This window comes from Bos indicus, chromosome X (genome assembly GCF_029378745.1).
Source record: "Bos indicus isolate NIAB-ARS_2022 breed Sahiwal x Tharparkar chromosome X, NIAB-ARS_B.indTharparkar_mat_pri_1.0, whole genome shotgun sequence".
In the NCBI taxonomy this organism is placed as follows: domain Eukaryota; kingdom Metazoa; phylum Chordata; class Mammalia; order Artiodactyla; family Bovidae; genus Bos; species Bos indicus.
This window is the reverse complement of record NC_091789.1, coordinates 17894267-17919516: the sequence shown is the minus strand read 5'-3', so window position 1 is coordinate 17919516 and position 25250 is coordinate 17894267. Positions and strand designations below refer to the sequence as shown.

Below are 25250 nucleotides of genomic sequence, written 5' to 3'. Positions count from 1 at the left end.
TTCCTAGCTAGCCCTTTGGAAAGTAGTTATCCCTTTGGAAAGGGCAAAACACCTAGGCAAGAAGCAGGGGGTGGGGGCGTAATGAGACGGGCACGTGCTCTGGCTTCAGGTAGACTGGAATCTAAGTCCCAGCTCTCCTACCTCCTCTCTTTGTAACCCAGGGCAAGTCATTTCTCTCTGAGCCATGAATTACAGAGGGTTAAAATCTAGTGAGGATGGAAGAACTCAGCTCTGTGCTGGTCTATAGGAACCAAATGCATGGTAGCCATTGTTTTTGTTATTCCTTCTCATACATTTATAAGCATCATTGTGTATGAAATATAATACCTGCTTTGCAGTATTGAATGTCAGATACCTGGCACATATACATTAAAAATGCTTTTCATGTTATAATATCATTTAATTAATATGCAATGCTCTAATATACCCACTCATAAGAGAAAACTATGTTTTCAGAGAATAGCGTTTCTGTGTGTTTTCATTCTTTCTCTGTGTGTATGTGTATACTTAAGCCTAAAAAGAGTCTATGTTTTCTCCATAGTCCCCTAGTGGTCTGAATGAGTTAATGTAGCCTCTTGATCTAAGTAGCAATGGCAGACTCTGATTTCATTGGGTTGATTAGGAGAGGAAGGAGAACAAAAATGATGAAATAAGGATGTTTATCTTGCTTCCCTCCTTTGGTTGAAGTTCTTTAGCATTAGTACTGGACTTGATTAACTGAAATGTAATTATCAGATTAGAACAAGTTCTACTGTATTCCCTCTCCTGGGATCCTATGTTCTTTCTAGCACTTACCAAGTTGATAGTGATATATAATGATTATTTTATTAACATGAATCTCCTTTACTAGAGAATAACCTCTCTGAAGGTGGGGCTTATGTGTATTCTACCTCAACCCTGTATCCCCCAGTGAGATAGTGGACACTCAGTAAATGTTTCAGCAACATACACATACACACACAATTAAAATAAGTAATATTAATAGAAGCAAATTACTGTCTCTTCCACTTCCTCTGCAATCACTACCACGATGACCAGATGGACAGAAAAGTATAAGCTATTGCCTACAGCATTTATTCCTAGGTTTTGAAGTCTACTCAGATGTAAGATCTTAAAAGTCTAGATAGTGGATTGATGCTTTCCCATTGAGATGGAATGTTTTATGTTTACCTGAACCTCTGCCTCTGCATCTAGCCTCGCCATTCCCTGGCTGGTCTTTTCCTCCAGCCTAACCTCTTCACAGAGAACTGTGAACAACGTGCAAAGCCAAAGATGTACATCTTGTGACCAAGAATAACAAGAATGGTGGCATCAATCACCTTTTCCAGATATACTCTTATATGTCATTCTTGATTACTGTGGGCACTTTAAAGTAATATAGCAAACTTTGTTTGAGAATATTCTTTTTTTTAAATAAGTTTTTAGTATACAAATGAATATACATGTTTATTAGATACAATGAAAAAACCCACAAAGAAATGAAACAGTAGAAAATTAAATGACCCACATTCTATCCCCTAGAGGATAACTACTATTAATGTTTTAGTATATAATTTAACATACTTTTGTTCAGTATTGTACAGATATAGGTATGTATATATTTAAAAAATGGATTACACTGCTCTTTCAAGTAATGCAATATAACCATCTTTCCATGTAAATATTTGTATAATATAATAGTAATAGAATATTTAGAGGTTACCTAGTACTTAGTCATGCTATTTTCTCATATGTTATTAATCCAACTCTCTCTGTTGTTAGAAATTTCAGTTGCTTTCAGTAGACCATAGTAAAATAATGTCCATGTAAGTATTTATGCATATCTTTATTTCCTTAGGATAAATTCCTGGAACTGGAATTGCTGGGTCAGGGGCTTATGCAGTTCTTAAGGTTTCTCACATTTATTGCCTATTTTATTTCCATCAAGTTGTATCTCTTCTCTTGCTAGCAATGTATGAATGTCCATTTTCCTGACCATTTGCCCTTTTAGAATAACCCCAGTTTAGGTGAAAAAAATAGTAGTCTTTTCTTGTCAGGAAACTTTGTTGATCATTTGTACTTTTTATTTTGTGACTTTTCTCAATAATATTCTTTCATCTTTTAAAAAATTTAGCTATTCATTGTTCTTATTGGAATGCCCTTTTATTATTGATTTTAAGAGCTCTTTATATATTCAGGATCATAACCCATTTTATATGTTATAAATTGATTTTACTGATTTGTTACTACAATATTCATTTTTTATGGTGCTTTAATAACACTTCCAGTCAAATGTATCAATATCTTCCTTAGGCTTTCAATATAGCCTTTGGATTTTGCCTAATTGATGTTAGCCTTAGATGAATCAAAAGTATGTTCTATTTCCTATTCTGACAGTAGCTGTGTAAAAATTGGTAAGTAATTTAAAGTGTCTGAATTTGTTTTCTTATGTGTGTGATAACACCCGATCTACCAACTTGCCAGAGCTTTTGAGGACCAAAAGAGGTAATGTATATAAAAATGCTTTGAAAACTTTAAAGGATTATTGTTGTTGTTATGCAGTTATCTTTGACACTGACCATTAGTCTGAATGAGTTCCTGTTTATAGTACTGCTATCAGCATTGCCTTTTTTCCCCTGTAGATTTGAGACCTTTCTGACCATTTACTAGGAAATAATCTTGGTCTAGAGTTGCACTGGAGTCTGTGCTCTGGTAGCTGGAAAGGCCCTGGGAGGGTGGTGAAATGTTGCCTGCCACCAGTCTCGGCCTGGAGCATGGATTCTGGGCATCCTTCCCACCTTCCCAGCTGGGAAAATGGGCCCTGGAACTATTCTTTGAAGTAGTGTGCGTGTTGACTCCCACATGCCAGCCCATGAAGGGTAGCTAGAGAAACTCATCCAGTGAGGCCAGAGTGCCTGTTCCTGTCCAACAGAGCAGTAGGTGGGAGAAAACCCAAAGCCTTCTGTCCACACTCGTATTCCCTAGGGACTGGAAAAATAGTACTCTTTCTAGCAATTAACATTTGAAACAGACACACTGGCCTATCAGATAAATCAGCAGCTTAGCCTTGTTTTGTGGTACATATTCTGGAACGAGTTATTAGGAAAACCTTTTTTTTTTTTTTTTTTAAATTATGAAATGACCAGAATTCTCCCTCTCTAAATGCCAGCTTAAAAAAATCAGAGGAAAAACAATTAAGCTATCTCATGCATCAAAGTAATCATTAGTAGAAAAACAAAGTATGTTCTTTCTGGCAATCTCTGCCAGATGGTTGAGATGGGTGATAGTGGAAGAAGAGGCTTAAATGATACACATATTATTTCAAATATAACCTTGAAGGCTTTTGTTTGTATTTTGATGGGAGGGGAAGATAGTGTATACTTGCATAACTTAAGCCTTCTTGAAGGTTAGAGGCCTCTGGATAGCTGGTTAGACATTTGTGAGTTTAGACATTTGAATTCATCTGGGTCACTTACATGAAGGAGAAGCAAGGTTAACTAAGTTTACTGAAAGACTGTGTGTTAGGTTTGATTAATCTTCCTTATGGTAGTGATATGGCTAGGTATTATTATCCCCATTTCACAGACATGGAAGCTCGAGTTTGGAGCCATTAAGCAATCTGCCCAAGGCCACATAACCAGTAAATGGCAGCATTAAGTTTCTAACTTCAAAGTCATTGCTCTTTTCATTGAGCCACACTGTCTCCTTGGAGGTAGAAGATAAAAATAAGATTTACGAAGTGATAAAAATGATCGTAGAGAGTTTTGAGAAATAGAAAGTGCTGTTAGGAATCTGTACAGTAATGGAGAAATAAACAAAATGCCTCAAGAATGGCCCCCAAATTTTATTTGGCATAAGGCTTCAAATTCCATTGATGTGAAACGATTCTCTGTAGGGACATACTCTGGCGAGTTAATTGTACCCCGAGTATTCTATGGCAGCACGGCAGCCTTTCCTATTGCCTCATAAAGAATCGCACACACCCCCTTCAGAGTTCATTTTAGTACTTTTCAGGCTGACATCTAAAGGGGCTGCTACTCTGACAAACACAATCTGGCCAGATGTTATTATTTTGCACTACATTTAATTTCTTCCTGCCAAAGATTTAGACTTCTTTTCCCTGATAAAGATCAGGGGAAATTGTCTGGTATTTACAAAATCCCATCCAGGCGTATCTGTTACAATGTTCACTTAACAAAGTTTATTAGATTATTAGGGCTTTAAACCCTTGGGCTCTTTCGGTATTGAAATTAAAAAAAGAAAAACCCAAACATCTTCAACAAATTTAAGTGGCATAATTAGACCCTGGGCTTGTCTTACAGGCATTTTAGAATTATGAAAATGATTTAAATAGTATTTGCTTCCTGAGAAACTTGCTGAGTTTGACAGGGATGAAAGGAAGGCGGTTATGCTCCTTTGGTCTCCTGAGTTAATGGGGAAAGTGATATCTGGAACTGAAATAAATTTGCTATAGTTGTATGGTGAAATCACTCCCATAAGTAGTTAGCCGTACCACACAGGGCCTCTCTTTCTTGGCCTAGTTAAAATGTGGGCACGACAGTGTTAGAGAAACATGGGGGTCTGTCATTTCTTTGCTCATAAAATCTATTTAGAGGAAACACTTACCTGGACTCCTTGAACTTGAATTCTCTGCTCATATCTTCTATATTAGGCGTATTAAGACTGTAATAGAAGTGTTCAATATTTTAAAGGTATGGTTTGTACACACTTTTCCTCAAGAGATTTCAATGTGCTTTATGTTCACTGATTATATTTTTAAGTGTTTCCAGTTGGAGCTTTGTGGTACTCTTGTTATTTTTTCTTTTGTGTGAATGTAAACATGGGAGGGTTGAGAAGGTGACCTGTATTAGTCAAAATAAGGAACTCAGAACCGATCTGAAGCTTTGCCTATATGATGTACATGGGAGAGAGAAGCTAGACAGAAGCAGTCTAATTATGCTTATTTGTTTGGGGAGTTGGGTGGACTGGTACTAATTTAGACACCAGAATTCTGGACCATCAGACTTGGCATAACAAGAGAGAGGACTGTTTAAGAACATTGAATGCAAGTGTTAATTACATATGTCAACTTGGGCATTTTCTTCTATTGTATATTTATTTGGCATTAGACTGGGTTTTTAACAAATTATTAAAGCATAGTTCTTTAGAGACTATATTAGAAATGTCTCACAAATAAAGCAAGACCACAGTTGGGCTTTTCCTTTTTATTTTGAAAGTGGCCAGAAGCCCGTTATATGAAAACTATAATAATGCAAACATACGTCTGTACAGTGCCGTAAGTGTAACTGTAAGTGTAGCAGTAAGTGCTGAAATGGCAGAAGTGAAGGCAAGGCAGGAGGTAAATATTTTGCAAAAATTAATGATCTAGAGTGAACTCTCATTAACTTTTGGCTCTGTTAATTTGAATATTGTGATAATTTGACTTGGACTGAAGTTTATGAAAGAATCTGCTAAACAAATTAATAGTGTATATAAGATTTGTAGGAAGGCATGTTTAATTTGCTTGAAGGACTTGAGCAAGCCCATTAATTGGGGCTGCTAATTATAACGAGCTTTGCTTATTAAAGCAAACCTGATAGAAACTCTACTTGGAAACACTTTATTAGCAGTGATTTAGAGTTACTCCAGGTATGGAAAAAAATAATAAAAAGTAGTGTAGTGTTTAAGAGAATAGATTCTGGAACAAATTGACTTTGAGCTTGAATCTTGTTACCTAGGGGAGCACACTTAACCTCTCTAAGCCTCAATTTCCTTAAACAGGGATAATAAATAATAGGACCTAACCACACACACACAGTTGTTGTGAGAAATAAATGATATGATGCTTGTAAAACTTAGAATAGTGCCTAGTATACAGCAAGTGCTCAGTAAATGTTAGCTGATGTTTGTTATTCTTGGAAAGTAGTTGTTAATCACACTTAACTAACTTAAACTGTCCTTTCCTTTATCAGGTCAATTTAGTGAAGATGTTCCAGGACAACATACTGCTTGTTGAGCTAGCCACTCCTAAATTTGAATGAGAGGCCCTCTGGGGACAGTAACTTAATAAATTGCTTTCCATATTCTATAGACTAAATGTACACATGGAAAGGGATGATGACCAGATTCAAAGGCTTTTTAGTTTCCCAGGAAGGAAATTCTAATTGAGCATATTTTATGTTATAAGCCTAGTTGACCATGCATTGAGGTTGTGAAGTTATTTTGGAGCCTGAAAAATACCAAGACTTTATATGTCTGAATATTGTAACATTTCTAATCTTATTCCTTTTCTGCTATCCCGTTGATACTACATAAATTATAGGTGTTTGTTTTGAAAGAAAAATTGGTAACTATTGGTAAATATAAAACAGAATATAAATACCATCCAGAATCCTAACACCTAGAGATGACCATAAGTTTTCTGGCTTTCTCTCTGCATATATTCAAATACGCATATGTAGATTTTCTTACAAAAATGGAATCATACTGCACTCATTAAAAGCAATGCTAGTGACAAAGCGGAGAGTGTACATGTTCTTTTCAGGTATGCCTTAAAATAGGGCATTAATTGGTAATCATGAGGTGGACTTGAAAAATTGCATATAATTTTACATCTGAGAGTCCTTGATCTGTTTCTGTTAAGACCAATAGAAATTCAGCACAGAGAATATGGACTCAATTATCTTTATAGGTCCATTATTATTCATATTTGATGTCTGTGTGTATAAGTGTGTGTGAGAGAGAGAGAGAGAAAGACAGAGAGAGGGAGGGAGGGAGGCAGGCAGGCTGCCTGTGTATCCTGGGTGGAGATTTCTCCTTGTTGTGTGGTCTAGTGACGAGCATTGGACAGGGAATAAGAAGATAGCAGCTTGTAGCTGTGACTCCATCATGACTCACTGGATGACCTTAGGCAATTAATTTCATTTCTCTGGGCCTTTGTTCATTTTCTCATATATGAAATGTGGGGTTAGACCAGATAACTTCTACATCTGCTTGCAGCTCAGAGAATCGGAGTTTTTTTGTTTTTAAGTCAAAGTTGCCTGTCTGCCTGGAAGAACCCGAGGCTCTGTGGAGATCTTCCTAAAGAGAGGACAGTGATGAATTTCAATAGTTTCTTTGGCGCCAGATAGACCAAAGCTGTAATTTTTAGCCTATCAGGCATTTGACTTTTGAAAGTGCTAAATCCTCCATTAGGAATAAATGTGGAAGCTTCAGGTTATTTATTGTTATTTACACTTTCCATTCATAACTGTCAGTGTCACAGGCTCTGTCGACATAACTGCGTCAGTGAGGTTAGCTTTAATCAGTTTAGTGGCGGCTAAGTCACAAATATATCAAATAGCCAATCATAATGCAGGAGTCCTCTAAAGCCTGACTGAATTATTTATTTTGTTATGATGAAAATGTCTGGGCTTTATTGGTTTTTTTTTTTTTTTAAGAACTTGATTCAGCTTGAAGTCTAAAGATAAAAGATCAGTGATTGTCTCTTAGATTTTTATTCTGCCTTCCTTCAAGGCTTTTCATTTTTCACAAGCCGTTGTTAACACTTTTAAAGTCAAGGTGAGAGATCTGTGATATTTTTTATCCTAGGGGTTTAAGCATATGTGAAAAACTTTTACCTTTGATTTCTTGTTCCTTTCTGTCATGTGAAAGCTGTGTGACCTTGAACTAACCACTCAACCTGTTTGAGCCTCATTTTCTTTGTCTGTAAAATGGGGATAATCTTAGTCTTTTCTAAATCTCAAATTATTATGAGACACAAATAAGATAATGCTTTAGTTGTCATACAAATGTATGATAAACTTGTGATTATCATTAAGTTTAGTGTTATCATTTAGGCCTTCAGTGGGTAGGTCTGACTTGATATAATAGATATTTGTGTGTGTGCATATCAGGCGTGTCTGACTGTTGGCGACCCCATGGACTGTAGCCCACCACGCTCCTCTGTCCGTGGGATTTCCCAGGCAAGAATACTCGAGTGGGTTGCCTTTTCCTTCTCTAGAGGATCTTCCTGACACAGGTATTGAACCCGTGTGATGCTGAAAAATTATATGGAAGCCAATTTTATAAATCAAAACTCTTCTATGTCTTACGTTATATCGTGATAATATTACCCACAGAAAATTTTGTCCTCCAGAGGTCATTAAAAAAATAAAGGATTCAACGAACTTAAAATATACTCAGTACTGAAAAATGAGCAATATTCAAATTAAACATGTGTACTGCAAATCATATTAAATACAGTGCTACAAATATAGAGACTCTGAAAAGGGAAATAATTCATCATGATTCAAAAATGCTCAGGACATTTTAGGGGATGGGTTGAGAAGGGTGGGGGAATGGGCCACTGGCAGTGGGAGGTCAGGGAGGTAAGACAAGAAGAAAAACATTTAAAATATAGCTGAACAATCCTCTCTGTGTCAACCCATGCAGCTATTACCAACCCCCACTGCACACTTATTATTCTTTTTCCAGACATCTTTAATACAGACAGTGAAACTAGAGTAGAAATGTGGCTTTGTACTTAGAATACAGTTGTATGGGCTCTCTAAGAATCACTTTTGTTTTCTTTTTTTCTACCCGGCCATTCAGAGGCCCTGATTACCAGCGAAACAGTAAAGAAAAGAGAAATAGTTAGAGCCAAAGCAAAACACAAAGGAAGCAAGATTAGAAAATGGAGAAGCTGGAGGGAGAACATCTGAGTATAGTAACACGGTCACTCGTAGGAAGAAACTGTTTCAGGTTTACATACTTAATTATCTCATGTTTAAGTTGAATCATGGCTAATTAATTTTCCTGTGCTAAAGCAGATTTACAGGTACTGAGCATGTACTAACTGAGAGTGACGTTTATTGAAAATTGAAGAGTTAGGTGGATTTATTCCTGATGTGACTGAAGCTATGCTCCCAGAATGATTTTTCAACCTCATCTTATTTCCAAGTCCTTGGGAAGCTCATACCATGGGGAAATACCAGCCTTAGGACCCAAATATAGAGGTTCCAGTTCCACCTTGGTCATTCTTCTAGCTCTGGGACCTGCAGCCAGCGCGGATCTTTTGTCAAACTTGCCTGTCTCTCTGCCGCTTTGCTCAGGCCTGCCTGCTCCATGCTCCCTTCTGTATCCTGTGCTGTGCTAAGTCACTTCAGTTTTGTCCGACTCTTTGTGACCCCATAGACTGCAACCCACCAGGCTCCTCTGTCCATGGGATTCTCCAGGCAAGAATACTGGAGTGGGTTGTCATGCCCTTGTCCAGGGGATCATCCCAACCCGGGGATTGAACTCGCGTCTCCTATATCGCCTGCATTGGCAGGTGGATTCTTTACAACTATTGCCCCCTGGCCAAACTAGAAATGATGTGCTTTGGATGAAGGAGGAGGATTTCTGTCCCCCTCACTGAACTGAAGCTCCTCAAGGATCTTCTTTGAGCCCGTCTTTGTATCTCTGCCTCCTAACTGAGTGTTGGTGGGTAGATGCACAAAATAGATTTTCAACACATGTTCGTGGAACTTTAATATCTCTAAACCTTGGGTTCTCATCTATAAAATGGAGCAGCTGCTTTTCCAATCTATCTTATTTAGGAGAATATGAAGATGTACATATAAAATTGCATACTAAACCAAACAGCACTATACACTCATTCATGTAAGGGGCTATTACAAATTAGAGTTGTTATGTGTAATTCACATTTTAAAATTTAGGGCTATTTTCTTAATGGAACTTGATCAAGTTAACCTTTCTGAAGTGTAAATTGTCTGTCCAAAGAGGTGAGTAGATTACCACATTGGTCTTTTAACTGGACAGGTTGCAGGGGATCCACAAAGCCCCTGAAACTGTATATAAAATGTTTTGTATATGTGACTTTTTTTGGAAGAGAGAGCACATATCTCAAATCAGATTTGGGGGTCTATGTACCCCAAACTGTTGAGAACCACAAGGCTGACTAATCTCTAGATTTCATTCTGCTCTAATCTGATTCTATGAAGAATCCTAATCTGAATAAATAGTTTCAAATTTCTGATTATTTAATGGACTTAAGTAAGTAGCCTCAGTTATTTTAATGGCACTTAAGTCAGAATTCCCAGATTTAATAATACCCATTTCAGTACTGATCGTTGGCATATTCTGCTACCACTCAGATGCCAACTTGGCTTGAGGGAAGAACTATTATTTCAAATGTTGCCTCCCATCTACTTTCTCAAATGTAGTTACTTTGTCCTCACCTATGTTGCTTTTTAAGAGGGGCTGTATTTTGGTCTGTAGAATTAGAAACTTTACTCATGTTTGTCAACTGAGTGCAATAAACATTCCTTAAAGAAATAAAATAGCAATAGCAAAACTAAAGCCCAGGAGAGGCATTGGAGGAGTTGCACCATTTAGGAGCCCAGCTGTGGTTGTTCTGATCATAATGAAGCTACTGTATACCATTTAATTCTCTTGGGAAGTGATACAGTTAAAGTCCCAACATCTGTAGAAATAGCAAGGTGGATTCAACTTTGTTATGTACACTGAGCTTTCTATTTTCATGATGAGAGATGGGAGAAAAACTACCAGATTAGGAAGTATGGGCAGTTTTTACAGTGAGTAGAAGGAGGTGGTCTTCCAGTCTGTTTTAGAATCTTATTCATTGCTGGCACTGGAAGGAGAAGACTGCTAACCACGTGGGTGATCTCACCATAATCTTTGGGAGGAGAGCATCTCTAGCCAATCACTTGGAATGATATAGTGGGAAGGAAAAAAAAAACAGCCATTGACTAGGATGCAGAAGATAAGAGTTTTTGTTTATGGCTCTGCCACTAAGCAGATAGTGTATCATTGGGCAAGTCTCTTCCTGATCCTGAGCCTCTTGGCCTAGTTATCATATAGAGGCCTGTTCCAGTGTCAGTTGCTCAGTTGGGTCCGACTCTTTGCAACCCTAAGGACTGTAGCCCACCAGGTTCCTCTGTCCATGGAATTCTCCAGGCAAGAATACTGGAGTGGGTAGCCATTCCCTTCTCCAGGGGATCATCCCCACCCAGGGATCGAACCTGGGTCTCCTGCATTGCAGGCAGATTCTTTACCATCTGAGCCAATGCTGTAATTATTTTTAATAATAATTATAATAATAGAGTTTCAATTTAATTGTCTACTGGGTGCAACTATGTTAGTGTTAGTAGCTCAGTCATGTCTGAGTCTTTGTGGCCCCATGGGCTATAGCCTGCCAGGCTCCTCTGTCCATGGAATTCTCCAGGCAAGAACATTAGAGTCGGTTGCTGTTTCCTTCTCCAGGGGATCTTCTTGACCGAGGGATCAAACCCATGTCTCGTGCTTTGCAGGCAGATTCTTTACTGTCTGAGCCACCAGAAAAGTCCCCACTATGTTATGGGTTTTAAAATAAAATTGATTTACTTACAATAATCCTGTTAGGTAGGTGGTATTATCTCCATTTTATGGATGAGGAAAACTGAAGTCCAGAGAGGATAAGCAACTTGCTCAAGTACTGGCATCTGCCCACTCCTTCCTGATTTCTTTTCCCTGCAGCCAATCACCACCAAATCCTGCTAGTTATTCCTCTTCACTATCTCTACCATCACTGCCCTGGTTTCAATGCTTACCTCTAGTCTGGACTTTTAAACCACTTCCTAACTAATCTCTCTGCCTCCAGGTTTATATCCTTCCTCTAGTGTCTATCAGTTTTTAAGAAGTAACTCAGATATCATTTCTTTTAAGAAACCTTCCCTGTCTACCCCCTCCACTGGACTATGTTACCTTCTTCTGTGTCCCATAGTACCTTGTTTATCTCTGGTCTGCTTCATTAACAATATAATACTAGCCAATATTTAATTATTTAATTTAAATATTTAATCTAATAGGTGTCTACTATCTACCAAGTATAATACTATTCTAAGCTCATTATATCCATTAAGTCATCGAATCCTCACAGCAACCATATGAAGTGTAGATACTATTGATGCCATGTTTTACAGATGTTCAATAAGTTGCCCATGATCACAAAGCTATTGTGTACCAGAGCTGGAATTTCAAACCCAGACACGCTTGAGAGCCTGAGTTCTCAGTCTCTGCTCTATACTGTCTTTTGCCTCAAGTACTGCCTTCACCAGGGAGCCTTCTATGGCTCTTTTTAAAATTACTTTAAAAAATAATTTGGATTTCATGAAGTCCAAATTAAAGTTTGAAGCTGAAAATGAACCATTGTCAGGCACTTTTGATAGACTTCGGGGCTTCCCTGATGGCTCAGTTGGTAAAGAATCTGCCTGCAATGCAGGAGACCCCAGTTCAATTCCTGGGTTGGTAAGATCCGCTGGAGAAGGGATAGGCTACCTACTCCAGTATTCTTGGGCTTCCCTTATGGCTCAGCTGGTGAAGAATCTGCCTGCAATGTGGAAGACCTGGGTTTGATCCCTGGATTGGGAAGATCCCCTGGAGAAGGGAAAGGCTACCCACTCCAGTATTCTGGCCTGGAGATTTCCATGGACTATACCGTATAGTCCATGGGGTCGCAAAGAGTCGGACATGACTGAGTGACTTTCACTTCCACTTTGATAGACTTGACGCACTAAATTGACCCCGGGATCAGATAATTCTATATTTATATAAAGCTAAACACTTCAGAACATTTATACTTTCAGGAGACACATGGTTCCTATTTTCCAGGTAACAAAATTGAGGATAGAGTTGTCTTCCATTCACATTCTGATGAGGAAGACCTTGGTCCAGGAGGTGCTTTTTCACGTTAACCTTTTCTTTCAAGAAGCACAGAAAGTGTTTGGTGTCTAACCGAAGAAGCACTCATGAGTGATTTACAGGAGCGCTTTGTTGATTCAATCTAGTTATTTGATGCTGTCTCATTTTCTTTTCCTAAACAACTTGTGCATGAGTGTGTCTGGGAGGATTGGATAGAAAAGAACATGCATATCAAGGTTTTATTGCCTGGAGGCTTATGAATCAGCACCTTCATTTTACTGAGTTTCTTTTTGCCTCAAGTGCCAGATTTTCTCCATCTTTCTTCGACAATGGCAAGTAGTTGGTAGGTGCATTACATAATTTTCATAGTGAGCACTGCTGTTGTTGATTACGAGAAGGCTTTGAGAAAGGGTTCTAATGAGACAGGATTGTTGATTCTCCCTGGGTTTTGACTTTCTAAGAAAGTCACTTATTCATAAATTGTCCCCCACTTGGCGCTATGTACCACCCTGAGAACTTTTCTCCCCTGAAACCCCTCACCCCCAAGAGAGAGTGGGAATGACTTGAGTGGAGCAGGGAAGCTAAGTGGGTCCTTCAGCATGGCCCTCTGTGAAGTCCGTGGAGGCTTGGTGAGAGCTTGAGTCCTTAGTTTTTGATATTTTTTCAAATTATGCATGTAATTTTCTGAGATGGAAAAGTGTGTGTAGTATTTAGATGTGCCTAATGCAAAAAAAAGCAATACAGAAATATCTAGAGAGTAAAAAGTGAAAATAGAAAAGTTCCAAGTCCCCCTTTGTCCATCTCCCTCTGTCTGACTGGCTATGCTGACTGGAAATACGGTAGTTTGATGTGTGTGTCCTTCCTCAACCATTTCCTGTGCCTTTGTGTATGTACATACACACTCACTGCTGCTGCTGCTACTAAGTCACTTCAGTCGTGTCCGACTCTGTGCGACCCCATAGACGGCAGCCCATCAGGCTCCCCCGTCCCTGGGATTCTCCAGGCAAGAACATTGGAGTGGGTTGCCATTTCCTTCTCCAATGCATGCGAGTGAAAAGTGAAAGTGGAGTTGTTCAGTCGTGCCCGACTCCTAGCGACCCCATGGACTGCAGCCCACCAGGCTCCTCTGTCCCTGGGATTCTCCAGGCAAGAACACTGGAGTGGGTTGCCATTTCCTTCTCCAATGCATGACAGTGAAAAGTGAAAGTGGAGTTGTTCAGTCATGCCCGACTCCTAGCGACCCCATGGACTGCAGCCCACCAGGCTCCTCCGCCCATGGGATTTCCCAGGCAAGAGTACTGGAGTGGGGTGCCATTGCCTTCTCCGATACACACACTCACTAGTCACTCTCAATTTTTTCCCTATGTAAATGTGACCGTGCCATATGTGCTGTTTTACAATATAATTTTTCACTTCATATATCTTACAAAGTCTTTCGAAATAAGTACTGAAAGGTTTTGTCCTTTTTAAAAATGATTGTGTAATGTTCCTATCTATCTCCTCTCCTGTTGGCACCTGGGTTTGTTATTTGCTTTTTTACTCTGACACACAGTGTCGAAGGGAATATGTTTAGTCATATCTTTTCATGCACTTGAAAACTTATACCTGGAGCAGAAGCTGTCTAGGCTATCCCTAGAAGGAGGACTTTGGGTCCAAGGAAACATTTCCAGAGGCAACGGGCCAGTTTTACATTCGGTGTTACCTCCCAACGTGCAGAGAGAGCCAGCATTTTCCATGTCACTGGGGAAGCACCTAACTGCTCCAGAGATCTGACCCTGAGCAATCTGTCTAGGAGTCTGTCCTTTTTTCAGTGACCCAGAAGTCAAGGAACAGCAAGGACAGCTTAACACGGCCGAGCCCTGTTAAGTTGTCTCAAGTAGAAGATGGTCTTCTAAATCCTGCTGTCATACTATAGGCTGGAATTTTGAGGGCAATTTTTGGTTAAATGCCTCAAAAACTTTCTTTCTCTGTTTCTGTTAGCCAGTCAGCAACCATTCAGGAGCATCTACTGTATGCCATGTGCTGCAGTGCATTTTCAGACACACACATGGGATTATGCAGCTGTACTCCTCAAAAACGTGGTCTTGTCTGCTTATGGATATGCTCTCCATTATTTTTTATGTCTTAATTAAGGGCTCATAGAAGAGATGCTTTGACTTAGATGGACTTTCAGTAGCATTTCACAAATAATATTCTTAAAGTGGGTTAGTTGTTTGTTTGTTTTTTTTTGGTCCCTTTTCATATAAATCACTCTGTCTATAGAAAAACATCAAACTGTTTTCACAGAAGGCAGGGAAATAAGTTGTTTACACATCACCATTTGACTCTCTTTACCCTCATCCTCATTACAAACATCTCAGCCACCCAAGTGAAGTTAGTTTAAACCTCCAAGCTATCCATGCAAACAAGACCCCTACCGCTAAGGAGTTTGGAGCAAGAAAGCATGGGGGTTGTCTGCTATTTTTGTAGTCTCTCTTCTGGGTTCAGAATATTTTTTCCTGTGTTAATTCACTACCAAGAGGTTTGGTTTTAGTTCTGTGTCCTTTTTCAGTTCTATAAATTAAGGAAGGTGGTTCCATAATGTCACAGTATCTCAGAGTTGACAGGGAGCATTAGAGGTCCATCAAATGCAGCCTTCCTGCCTTCATGTGACTCCTCTGTACAATGTATTCTGAGCCAGTGATCATTTGGTTTTGGAGTGAAAACCTCCTCTGATGAAGGAATCCTACCCTTTAAGAAGCAGCCCATTTGATTTTTGTTCAGCTTTAATTGCTAGTTTTTATGTTAGTTTGGGCCAAAGTCAATCTCCTAGTAACTCTTTTGCCATACTGGTCACTCTCATGTGGATAAGCTTCTATTTGGTGATTAGTCCCCTAAACTCTTTTGCCATACTGGTCACTCTCATGTGGATAAGCTTCTATTTGGTGATTAGTCCCCTCAGAATTGCCCAGTACTGAGCACAGAGTAGCCTTCACCTCCTATAGTCTACATATGATTCTTTTATTGAGGCAGCCAGCCTAAGACACTATTGAGTCAAGAAGTGTTGATCTTAAAGTCAAGCAAAATTCTCCAAATTGATGTCACCAGCCTTCATCCCATGTTTGGGGTGTTGGTCTTATATGATAATAATATCTTGTCAAATTTCAGCTAAAACTGTAGCCTGTTGAGATCACTAGGATTTCAAAATGAGTTAACTGTGCCTTCCAGCTTCATGCAGTTTGTAAATTTGATCAGTGTACCATTACGCCATCATACTAGCCATTGATAAAAATGCTGAGCAGAGCAGATCACGTAGGTTCCCCATCAGAAATTTCCTTTTGGATTGACATTAGTCTATTAACTGGCACCTTTGGATACAGCCATTAAAGCAGCGAAGGAACCAGCTAGCAGTATTCTTTCCAATCTCTAATAGTCTGTCTTGGACGTGATGGTTCACTTTGTTCTCAACCCTCTTGAAATCCAGAAGCAGTATATCCACTGTTTTCCCTTAGTTTTCAGTCCAATACTCCCATCATAAAAGGAAATGAGGTTACTGGCGTGACTTGTTCTTATAAAACTATGCCAGCTTCTTGTGATAACTTATTTCTTTGCTCACAAATCTGCTTGATGCTGTGTTCTGAAATCCTGCTTGAGACTGATGTTAGACTGATGAGATTATTATCTGTGACTGCCACCTACTTTTCCCCTTTAAGGAATATGGGAACCAGAGGGGCTTTGTTTTCTGGTTCCCCCTCACCAGTGTTTCCCAAATACTCCTTTCTTTGTCACCTTTTCCTATGCTGGGCTGACTCTCCTTCCCATCCCATCAGAACACTGCCCTCAGTTTTCCTAGGTGACACCTATTTAGTATGCTAATGGGTGCTAATGGACTAAAATGTATTCAACAATGAGTAATCTGTTTGCTTTCTGAGCAGGGCCTAAATCCCAACATGTGATTAGGATGGTGGTAATTTTGGGCATCATGGCGGTTATTAATGTAGTGTGGGAGGCTAAAACCTTTTGTTTCCTCTCAAATAGGTGACTGCCATTTAAACTCCATGTATGGCTTTCTGCCAATTGTGTTGGGGGCAATTTGAAGCGAAATTGATTGGCTAATTGCTTGTGGTCATCCGGCTTTTCAGCTGCCCGTGTAGCATCCCTGGAGGTAATTAGCACTTCCAGAATTGGGGGTGATTTGGAGTTATTCATGGTCATGGCTTCTGTTGTGGGAGCCAGGGCAGCAGTAGCTTAGTTATGAGTGAATCAGTTTTACTTTAAAATGATTACTGAGGATTGATGAGTTTCTTTAACAATTAAAAAAAAAATCCATTATGGAGGAGTTTGATATACAATTGCCTCCTAGAGTCATTTAAAGTGGCCAGTTGGGTTCTATATATTGTGTGATAAACTCATTGGTAGGAAATAGCTTCAAAAATGTTGAGCATTTTCCAAAAGCGACTGGAATTTCAATTGCAGCCCTATAACAGCACACATAGTGGAATATTTTTCAGCCAGTGTTATGCTAAACAGTATAGAATATATTTTTCATTAAGAATGTCTTCATATGTAAATGTCATGTAAAAACCACCGATATCTGTGATCCCCAAATTTAGAATCATCAGCACTTCAAGGTGATTGCTCTCTTTTAAAAACAATGTTCCTGGGTAATTTACAAGGACAGTGAATACCCAAGGAGAGCATCTTGGGATTCTGCCATTTCCCTCCAAAACCTGGCATTTGTCAGTGTCAGTCAGCATTGAAATTCTACCTGTGGCAGTAGAGGAAAGCCCAGAGTCATCTGCTTAGTTTGATTGTTCCTTTTTCATAATTAAATGGGAACCAATGTTATCATCTTTGGAAGATCCAGCTTGAGGGTGATATGCTTTTGCAATGCAAAGAAACAGTGGGTTTGTGTCAGTGCTGAGGCTAGGGCTGAGAAGCCTTGGCCCAACCAGCTGTTATGTTCCAGTTGTTCCCAGGCTCTTCAGTGTGGTCGCCTAGTCCCTTGACCTGCTGGTTGCAGTGTACAGCCCTCCTCTTAGGAATTCTTCTAGTTTTCTCCATTTCTAGCTTGGATTCCCAGCCTTGACTGATGCTGGAATTCAGGGAAGGCTAGAAGGAAAAGGCAATAATTCCTTTCTTTTGTCTACCCAATGATCACAGAAGCCCTACCCTGTATTTTAGGATGAGGTTATAAGAGAGGATGTGACTTAGACTATTTTCTCTTTCTTTTTTTTTTTTTTCTGCAAAAAGCTTTATTGTTTCCATTTGGTCCAAGGCTTGAGAGAGGGCTCCAGGGTGTTAAAAAGCTGCCTAATGGCTGCAGAGGGGGGCTTCAGGCAGTCCTGATGTCAGGTGGGTTCTTCAATGGCCACCGGTCTCCAGAAGCTCCTAGTCGTGCTTGAGGGTGAGCCTTTCGAAGAGATACTCGTCCAACCCAGCCTGGGGACAAGCCAGCCTGCGGAGGTTGGTCAGGTGGTCACCCATCTTCTTGATGAGTTTCACTTCCTCATCTAGGAAGTGCTTCTCCAGGAAGTCACAGATGTGGGGGTCTCCGCGGGCACAAGCCAGGCCATGCAGATCCAACAGGGCTTGATTCAGGTTCTTCTCTATGAGAAGGGCGGCTTCCATAGAGTCCTGTTTTTTTTTTTTTTTTTCAGGTTTTAAAACTTTTTATTTGCGTATTAAAAAAATTGTGCATTCCAATAATTTAAATCATTTGAACAATAAAAAAAATGGCACTCCAATTAAACTGCATTTTACAGTCCGCAGAACACCTTGGACCAGCTTTTTACTCTAGATTTCACTGTCATCCCACCCAGCTTCCTCCTTCACCAACATGCAAGTTCTTTAACTTCCCTGCCAGCCACACAGGCAGATGGGAGAGGCAGGCGCGGCCTACGTTGTCAGTAGTTCTCCATTCTTTGATGTGAAAAGGGGTAGCACAGTCATTTAAACTCGATCCAACCTCTTTGCATCTTACAAAGTTAAACAGCTAAAAGAAGTAAAATAAGAAGGCAATGCTTGTGGAATGTACAGTGCATACTGGCGGTGCACGCTTCATTATGACTCGCCTACTTGCTTCTCCTCTTCAATCATTTCTTTCGAAGGCAGTGGATTTTTCTCTTGCGTTTCCATTTTCTTCAATTTCGACTTATCGAACTTCTTAATCTCAGCCATATCGGGTTTGTCAGACATGGTTGCAGAGGGTGCGAAGCGAACTGCGAGCGAGTGAAGTCGGGTCTGCGCTGTGGCCGCCGCCGAGTGCCCGCGTCCTGGGTTTTACCCAACTCATCTTGAGATGGCTTCTGCACGTCCAGGAAGAGGGCGCGGCCGCCATGTTGGTTTTGCAGTTTCAAGAGACGCTCCGCGCCCTCACGCTTCTCCTTGGCCAGTTCGCGAAAAAAGTGACCGACACCCTCCAGGGCCACATCGTCGCGGTCGAAATAGAAGCCCAGAGAGAGGTAGGTGTAGGAGGCCCGCAGTTGCATGTTAACCAGGCGGTTGACGGCAGCCTCTACCTCGGTAGAATAATTCTGATGAATCTGGGAGCTCATGATTGGTTGGTAATAAGGAGTTAAAAAATGTTGGCTGGTCCGTGATCACAGACAGCTGAGTGGCTGACTCCGGAGGTTGCGACTGGAAAAAAGGTTGGAGGGTGGTCAGAGGCTGGAGCAAGGGGCGTCCCTGGGTCTGTTCCATCCAAGCACTGTTGAAGCAAGAGACAGATCCACGGGCCGCCGAGCGCACTTCCGACTATTTTCTTTTACATTCTTGTTTTAAAACATCTCACAAACAAGGAATCAGTGCCTGACATCTACTGTGTTCCATCTCTGATCACAGCTTCCAGCCTGCTTTCTCTACTTCCTGTTTTCAGCAAGTTTGATTTTTACTTTCACTTGCTTATCTATTCTCAGCCTGTCTTCTCTCCCTAACTAAATTGGTCAGATTTTGTTTCCTAAAAGGAGATTACATTGCTCTTTGCTGGAAAAGACAGTCACTGGCATGGTGGGAGTAGGGGTGTGTGTGTGTGTGTGTGTGTGTGTGTGTGTGTGTGTGTGTGTGTGTTGGCAAGGGGTGCTGTGACAGGGTGTGTAAGGCTGCTTTGCTAAAGTCTGTTTTTAATCCTAATGACTCTCTTAGTTCTAAGACTGAGTTCAAATCCTAGTTCTGCCTCTTTGTGATCTTGGGAGTTGTTTCCTTAGTGCTTCAGTTTCCCCATCTTTAACATGCGTGGTAGAAGTCTCTATCTCATACAGTTCTAGTGTGGACCAAGTGAATAAACTCATGTAAGCTTACATTGATGGTTTCTAAAAAGGTCAGAGGAAAAGGTGGGAAGAGGGTAATGGTGGTGATACGTTTGTAGTCACCCCCCTTCACTCTCATCAACAGACGGCACTAGGAAAAGTCACTGGTTTCTCCTGAGGATTCCCTGTTTGACCTAGAGGAAATTGCATAACCCATCTATCCCCAAACTGTTTCTGTCCCGAGTACAAGCTAGATCTTCTGCCGGGGGATCAATCAAAGAGCTGTCTTTGGCAGGGGGAAGTGTCATGAGAATAAACAGCTGCTCTCTCCGCCCCACAACCCCTCCTGCTGCTAAATGACTCTAGGGAAGAGGAAACCAGTCATCAAAGGCTTCTGCCACCTGTGCACAGCTGGTAGTTCCTGAGGTCACTTGGTAGTGACTGGAGGAGTTTAGAAAGTATCCACGGAGCTAAGTCACTGATATATCCCTTTCCCTAAGGCTCAAGGACTTGCTTTCTTCTCTGTCCTTCATTCCCAGAGTGGGGAAGCTCCTTTGTAAGCTGGAACACACTAGGCTGAGATTGCCCTAGGTCTTCCCTAGCGCTGTTTTGTGAATAGCATCCTTTGAGTGATTCTCAGTGTGAAGAAAAGGAGCAGGACTAGGCTTTCTTGTCCTTCTTCTTCAGCCAGAAGAAGAATCTTCAGGAAGATTAGGAAGTCATTTCCTTTGAGCTACTTGCTGCCAAGTGTCAACTCTCCCGGGAAATCCAGGCTGCTTCAGCTAGACTTCCCTTTTCCTGTCTCCAAGGTTGCCAAGCCAACTGGCAGAGTGCAGGGCCTAAAGGTACAGCTAGGCCTGTGTTCCAGAGGGGGCAGAGTGGCTGACAGAGCAAAGGACACCAGAGGCCCCTCATCGTTGGGGACAGGCAGGACGGTCCCCAACCAGGCAGATCCAGAAAGCTTTAACAGAACATGACTGAGACACACTACAGAGGGGTCAACTTGGTTGGTATAGATACAGCACATCTGAGCAGCTAAGGCCAAGGTTTAGTAAAAGGGGAAGGAAGGCACATGGCCACAAATATCAAATCTGAACCACTGCTGGGTCAGAGTTCTATTCAAGGTTGGAATAGTCAGGGTTTAAGAACTAGAACTGGAATAATTCGGCTCCATCGTTTATTGAGAGTTTCTCAAGGAGGAACAATAACAATCAAGAGCATGGATTTAGAGTAACAGAGGAACTGGGGTTAGAATCACTGTTCTGCCATCTATTAACTAATAGACTTTTTGTGGAGTTACTCAGCCTCTCTGCACCACTCTGAAACAGCACACATGATGCTAAAAAGGATTTTATGTATAGATACTAAAGAAATGTTTGGTAAGTGAATCATTTTTATCCAGAGGTTATTTCTGGCAAGATTGAGTTATTGATGGTAGCTCCCAACCTTAAAGTTCTACTGCAGTCAGTTTAGTACTTGTTCTGTGTCTGAGATGGTGCTGCCCTAGTGTCCAGCCACCTGGGGCCTGATCATTAGGGGAATGTGAAACCAGTTAACAGGGACCCAGGGACCACGGGAGGGGGGAAACACAAAGTTCTCTGGGAAGAATTCTGAAATAAATTCATGTGCAAATCAGGAAAACAGATTATTTTGACTTATTTTAAAATGATCTTTTTTATACCTTCATGGCTCTTCAATAGAAATGGCTTAAGCGAAAAGAAAACTTAATTAAATGAATAGGCAATTTATGAGTCTTGGGTGAGGCACAAATTTGAATTCTCTTGTTAAAATTGAGTGACCAAGTAAATGCAATGTGGTATCTTGAATTAGAGCTTGGAACAGATAAAAGACATTAGTGGAAAACCTGGGGAAATCTGAATAAAGGCTGTGTGTGGTCAATAGCATTGTACCAATGTCAACATTTTAATTTTGACAAATGGCCCATGGTTATTTAAGATGTTACTATTAGGGGAAACCAAGTGAAACTAGCTTTGTAACTCTACTGTAAATCTAAAATTATTGCAAAATAAATCAAGTGGTTAAACTCTCTTACTTTCAATGGTGATAAGCTCTGCTTTTCAAAAAAAATTGAAATGTAATTGAATTACAATGGTATATAAATTTCAGGTGTACAGCATAATGATTCAGTATTTTTACAAATTATACTCTGTTAACTGTTATTACAAGATAATGGCTATAATTCCCTGTGCTATATGATATTTGCTTGTTGCTTATCTATTTTATATGTAGTAGTTTGTATCTCATAGCCCTAATTTGCCCCATCCCCTCCATCTCCCCAGTGGTAACCAGTAAGTAGTTTGTTATCTAGATCTGTGCATCTGTTTCTCTTTTGTATATACATTCATTTGTACTATATTTTAGGTACTACATATAAGTGATATCATATAGTATTTGTCTTTCATTGTCTGACATTTCAGTAAGCACAACATTCTCTAGTTTCATCCCCATCTCTGCTTTTTTTTTTTTCCCCCCCCACGCACTTTGTTTGAAGATGTTTTTGAAATTACATGGGATTGGGATGGGGGCACTCGGATACTTGCTTCTACTACATAGAGTTTTGAACTCTGCCCTTTTCCTTAACAATATATACATGCACTTTCACATGCCATTAGAAGTTCATGGTAAGTGTGATTGTTCATATGCATAATGTATGTAAGCACCCCCTTACTGATGTACGTTTAGGGTGTTTCCAATTTCGTGCTGCCGTGAACATTTGTGTACATATAACTTGGTGCTGATTTCTGATGTTTCCTTGGGCTAGAGACATAAGGAAACTGCACCAAAGAATATAAACTTTTAGGAAGATCTAGATACTTAATACCGTATCACTTTCCAGAAGTTTTATCAATCTATACACCCAGGAGCAGTGTGCAAGTGCCCGTCTCACTACCTCCTAATCAACATTGAGTCTTACTATTAAGAACAAGCATCTTTTCTGCATGCACTTGCTTTAACTTGGCTCCCTGCTTAGAATCCGAGTGTCAACCTATGGTTTAAGAATGACCAGACTTGGCCCCTGCCCCACTCATCCTTTTACCATTTTTGTATGTAATTCCTTAACATGGTAGCTAACTGGGACATGATCTTTTAAAAGACAATATCGTATTGACAAGTAACTGGAGATTCTCTTTCTTTTTAACCTTGTTTCCGGGAATATTGTGAAATTCACAGACAAACCTTTTGATTCTTGTTGATATTTACATGCACACACACACTTTAATACCACTGAATGGAAGGGGTGGGGAAAACAAAAAGTTGTCCCTTAGGGAGTCACTACATACCTGGGATTTGGAGAATACCAATTTGACATGGCCTGGGTTTGCTAAATGCACCATTGCCTAGCACTCTACGCTCCTCACATATAGTAAGCAGCTTCTCAATAAGCAGGACTAATGACTACATTCTGCCTGTTTAACCTGCAGAAGTAGAATGGAGGCAGAAGGCGTAGAATGTTCTTGGTGGTGGCAGTGTCACTTCTCCTATCTTGCTGTGTTGGGTCGCAGTTGAGCTCAGGGCCTTCCTTTGACACCAGTCATTCAGGAGGAGTGCACCCTAGCCTGCAAGCCAGCCTCCTATTCTGCTGTAGGGACTGCTCTCAGAAAACCAGCTGCCATTGCTGGGGAAGTAGTTCTTTCCGCTTCTGTCACCCTTCACAGCCTTAGCTCCTCTTGTATTTATAAGACTGTTTTAATAGTCTTGTCTTGTAATTACATCTGGAGACAGGAGACAGCATCTTTTGATAGTTCAAGTCCTAACGCATTTAAATTGCCCTCCTAATGCTGTAAAAGAGTCAAATTATATATTCTGGTTTGCACTAGACAGCAATAAATGTCAAGGTGCCATCCCCTCTGGTCTTTAACTCCTTGATGCTGTCTGTTTTCGTGCACCTCGCACTGACCGTACACTAGTGTTTTCCCATCTCCAGGCTCGAAAGGATCAAGTTGGGGAGATAAATTTCACTATTCAAAATATATTAAAAGGCAGAGGAAGTTTGTAAACATTGCTTTGGAAAGCTAAGCAAAGCAATAAAGTCAAGGACAGGAACCTGATTCAGTAAAGGAAACATTTCACAAGATTGTCATCTACTTTATTTTTAAAGCCGCAATAAGATGTAACGATAAAAAGGCCAATGATGCATTTCAGCCAAGTGATATGAACTCTTGCTAAACCAATTAAACTGTCAGTATACTATGGTTTCACATTTTCTATAACATACTAGGTCACCTTAGGACACTTAGTCACTTATGACTTCTTACCACTGATGCAAAATCAATTTGGCAATTTATAATCTTACATTTCATTATGAAAGTATATTATTCTGTAAGAAAGCTGCTGGAAAAATAAGAGGCTTCTGAAGCCCATTCATTCCTCTCCTGTTCAGGTGATGTCATAAAAGAATAAAATCAATCATATTATCTGATGTTTTGAGACTTCTAGTAGTTTTTGATTTATATGGTTTTTAAAGAAGATGTACCGAGTATACAATTCTAACCCAGGATGCAATTCTGAATGTTAGATAAAATTGCAGACATTAAAAAGTGAGAATTTTTACTGAAGAGCTCATTTTTCATCTACCTCTTTAAAATGTTCGAGTGTATGGATTGAAAGAACCCTTTTGCTTAAGTATCTATATGCCAGAGGGCGGGCTTTTTTGTGTTCCTGTATTTGGAGTTCCTGCTCTTCTCAAAGAGATGGCACAGATGGTTATTCATATTTAATACCATCACATTTCTCAGTTTATTTTTTGGAAATTGTAAGTTACAGAATGATACACCAGCTTATTTGAGAGAGAGGTGGAAAAAAGAAAGAGGAAGAGTTGGAGGCTTATTATTATTATAACTCTCATTTGGAAATGCCTTCCTTTTTTCTCTGTAGGACAAACATGTCACCGCTTTTGGAAAAAACCAGTGGCAGTAATAAAGTGCACATGACAGATCCTTAGTTTTAGGTGCTCATTAGCACAGAAGCAGACAGAACTGTTCTCATAAGATCATATGGCTAACAAGAGCATAATTAACATTGACTGTACATATAGCCCTTTTCTTTTGTTATGAAGTCAACAAGAGTTTCCTTTAACCTTCCCTTATGACTATTAACCACACTTGTTAATACATCTCCCCGTTCCCAAAGCTCAAATCAGATGTGTGCCTCTGGCAATTACAGCTGCAGTAACACTGGATCATTTAAATATGAGATTTAAACCTGAGATTCTCTTCTTTTTTGGTTTAAGTCAGGGTTACAGGGTAGGTAGGGGCGACAAACTGCATTAATTTTGATTCTGCTTGTGATCAAGCATCTCATGATACAAGGACTGTGTGGTACTCAGCTATTTGTCTACTCCCA

The 25250-nt window shown here is 40.1% G+C and overlaps 2 protein-coding genes across 2 annotated transcripts in view; one reads left to right on the top strand and one right to left on the bottom strand.

Annotated features, from left to right (window-relative positions):
* Positions 1–25250, top strand: part of GPC3 (glypican 3) — a 463318-nt gene that overhangs the window by 40348 nt on the left and 397720 nt on the right. The gene's annotated exons all lie outside the window — the stretch shown is intronic.
* Positions 18591–18894, bottom strand: LOC109554768 (thymosin beta-4-like). Its single transcript, XM_070783774.1, has one exon. It carries the CDS (start codon positions 18835–18837, stop codon positions 18703–18705), a length of 135 nt encoding a protein of 44 aa, XP_070639875.1. The 5' UTR covers positions 18838–18894; the 3' UTR covers positions 18591–18702.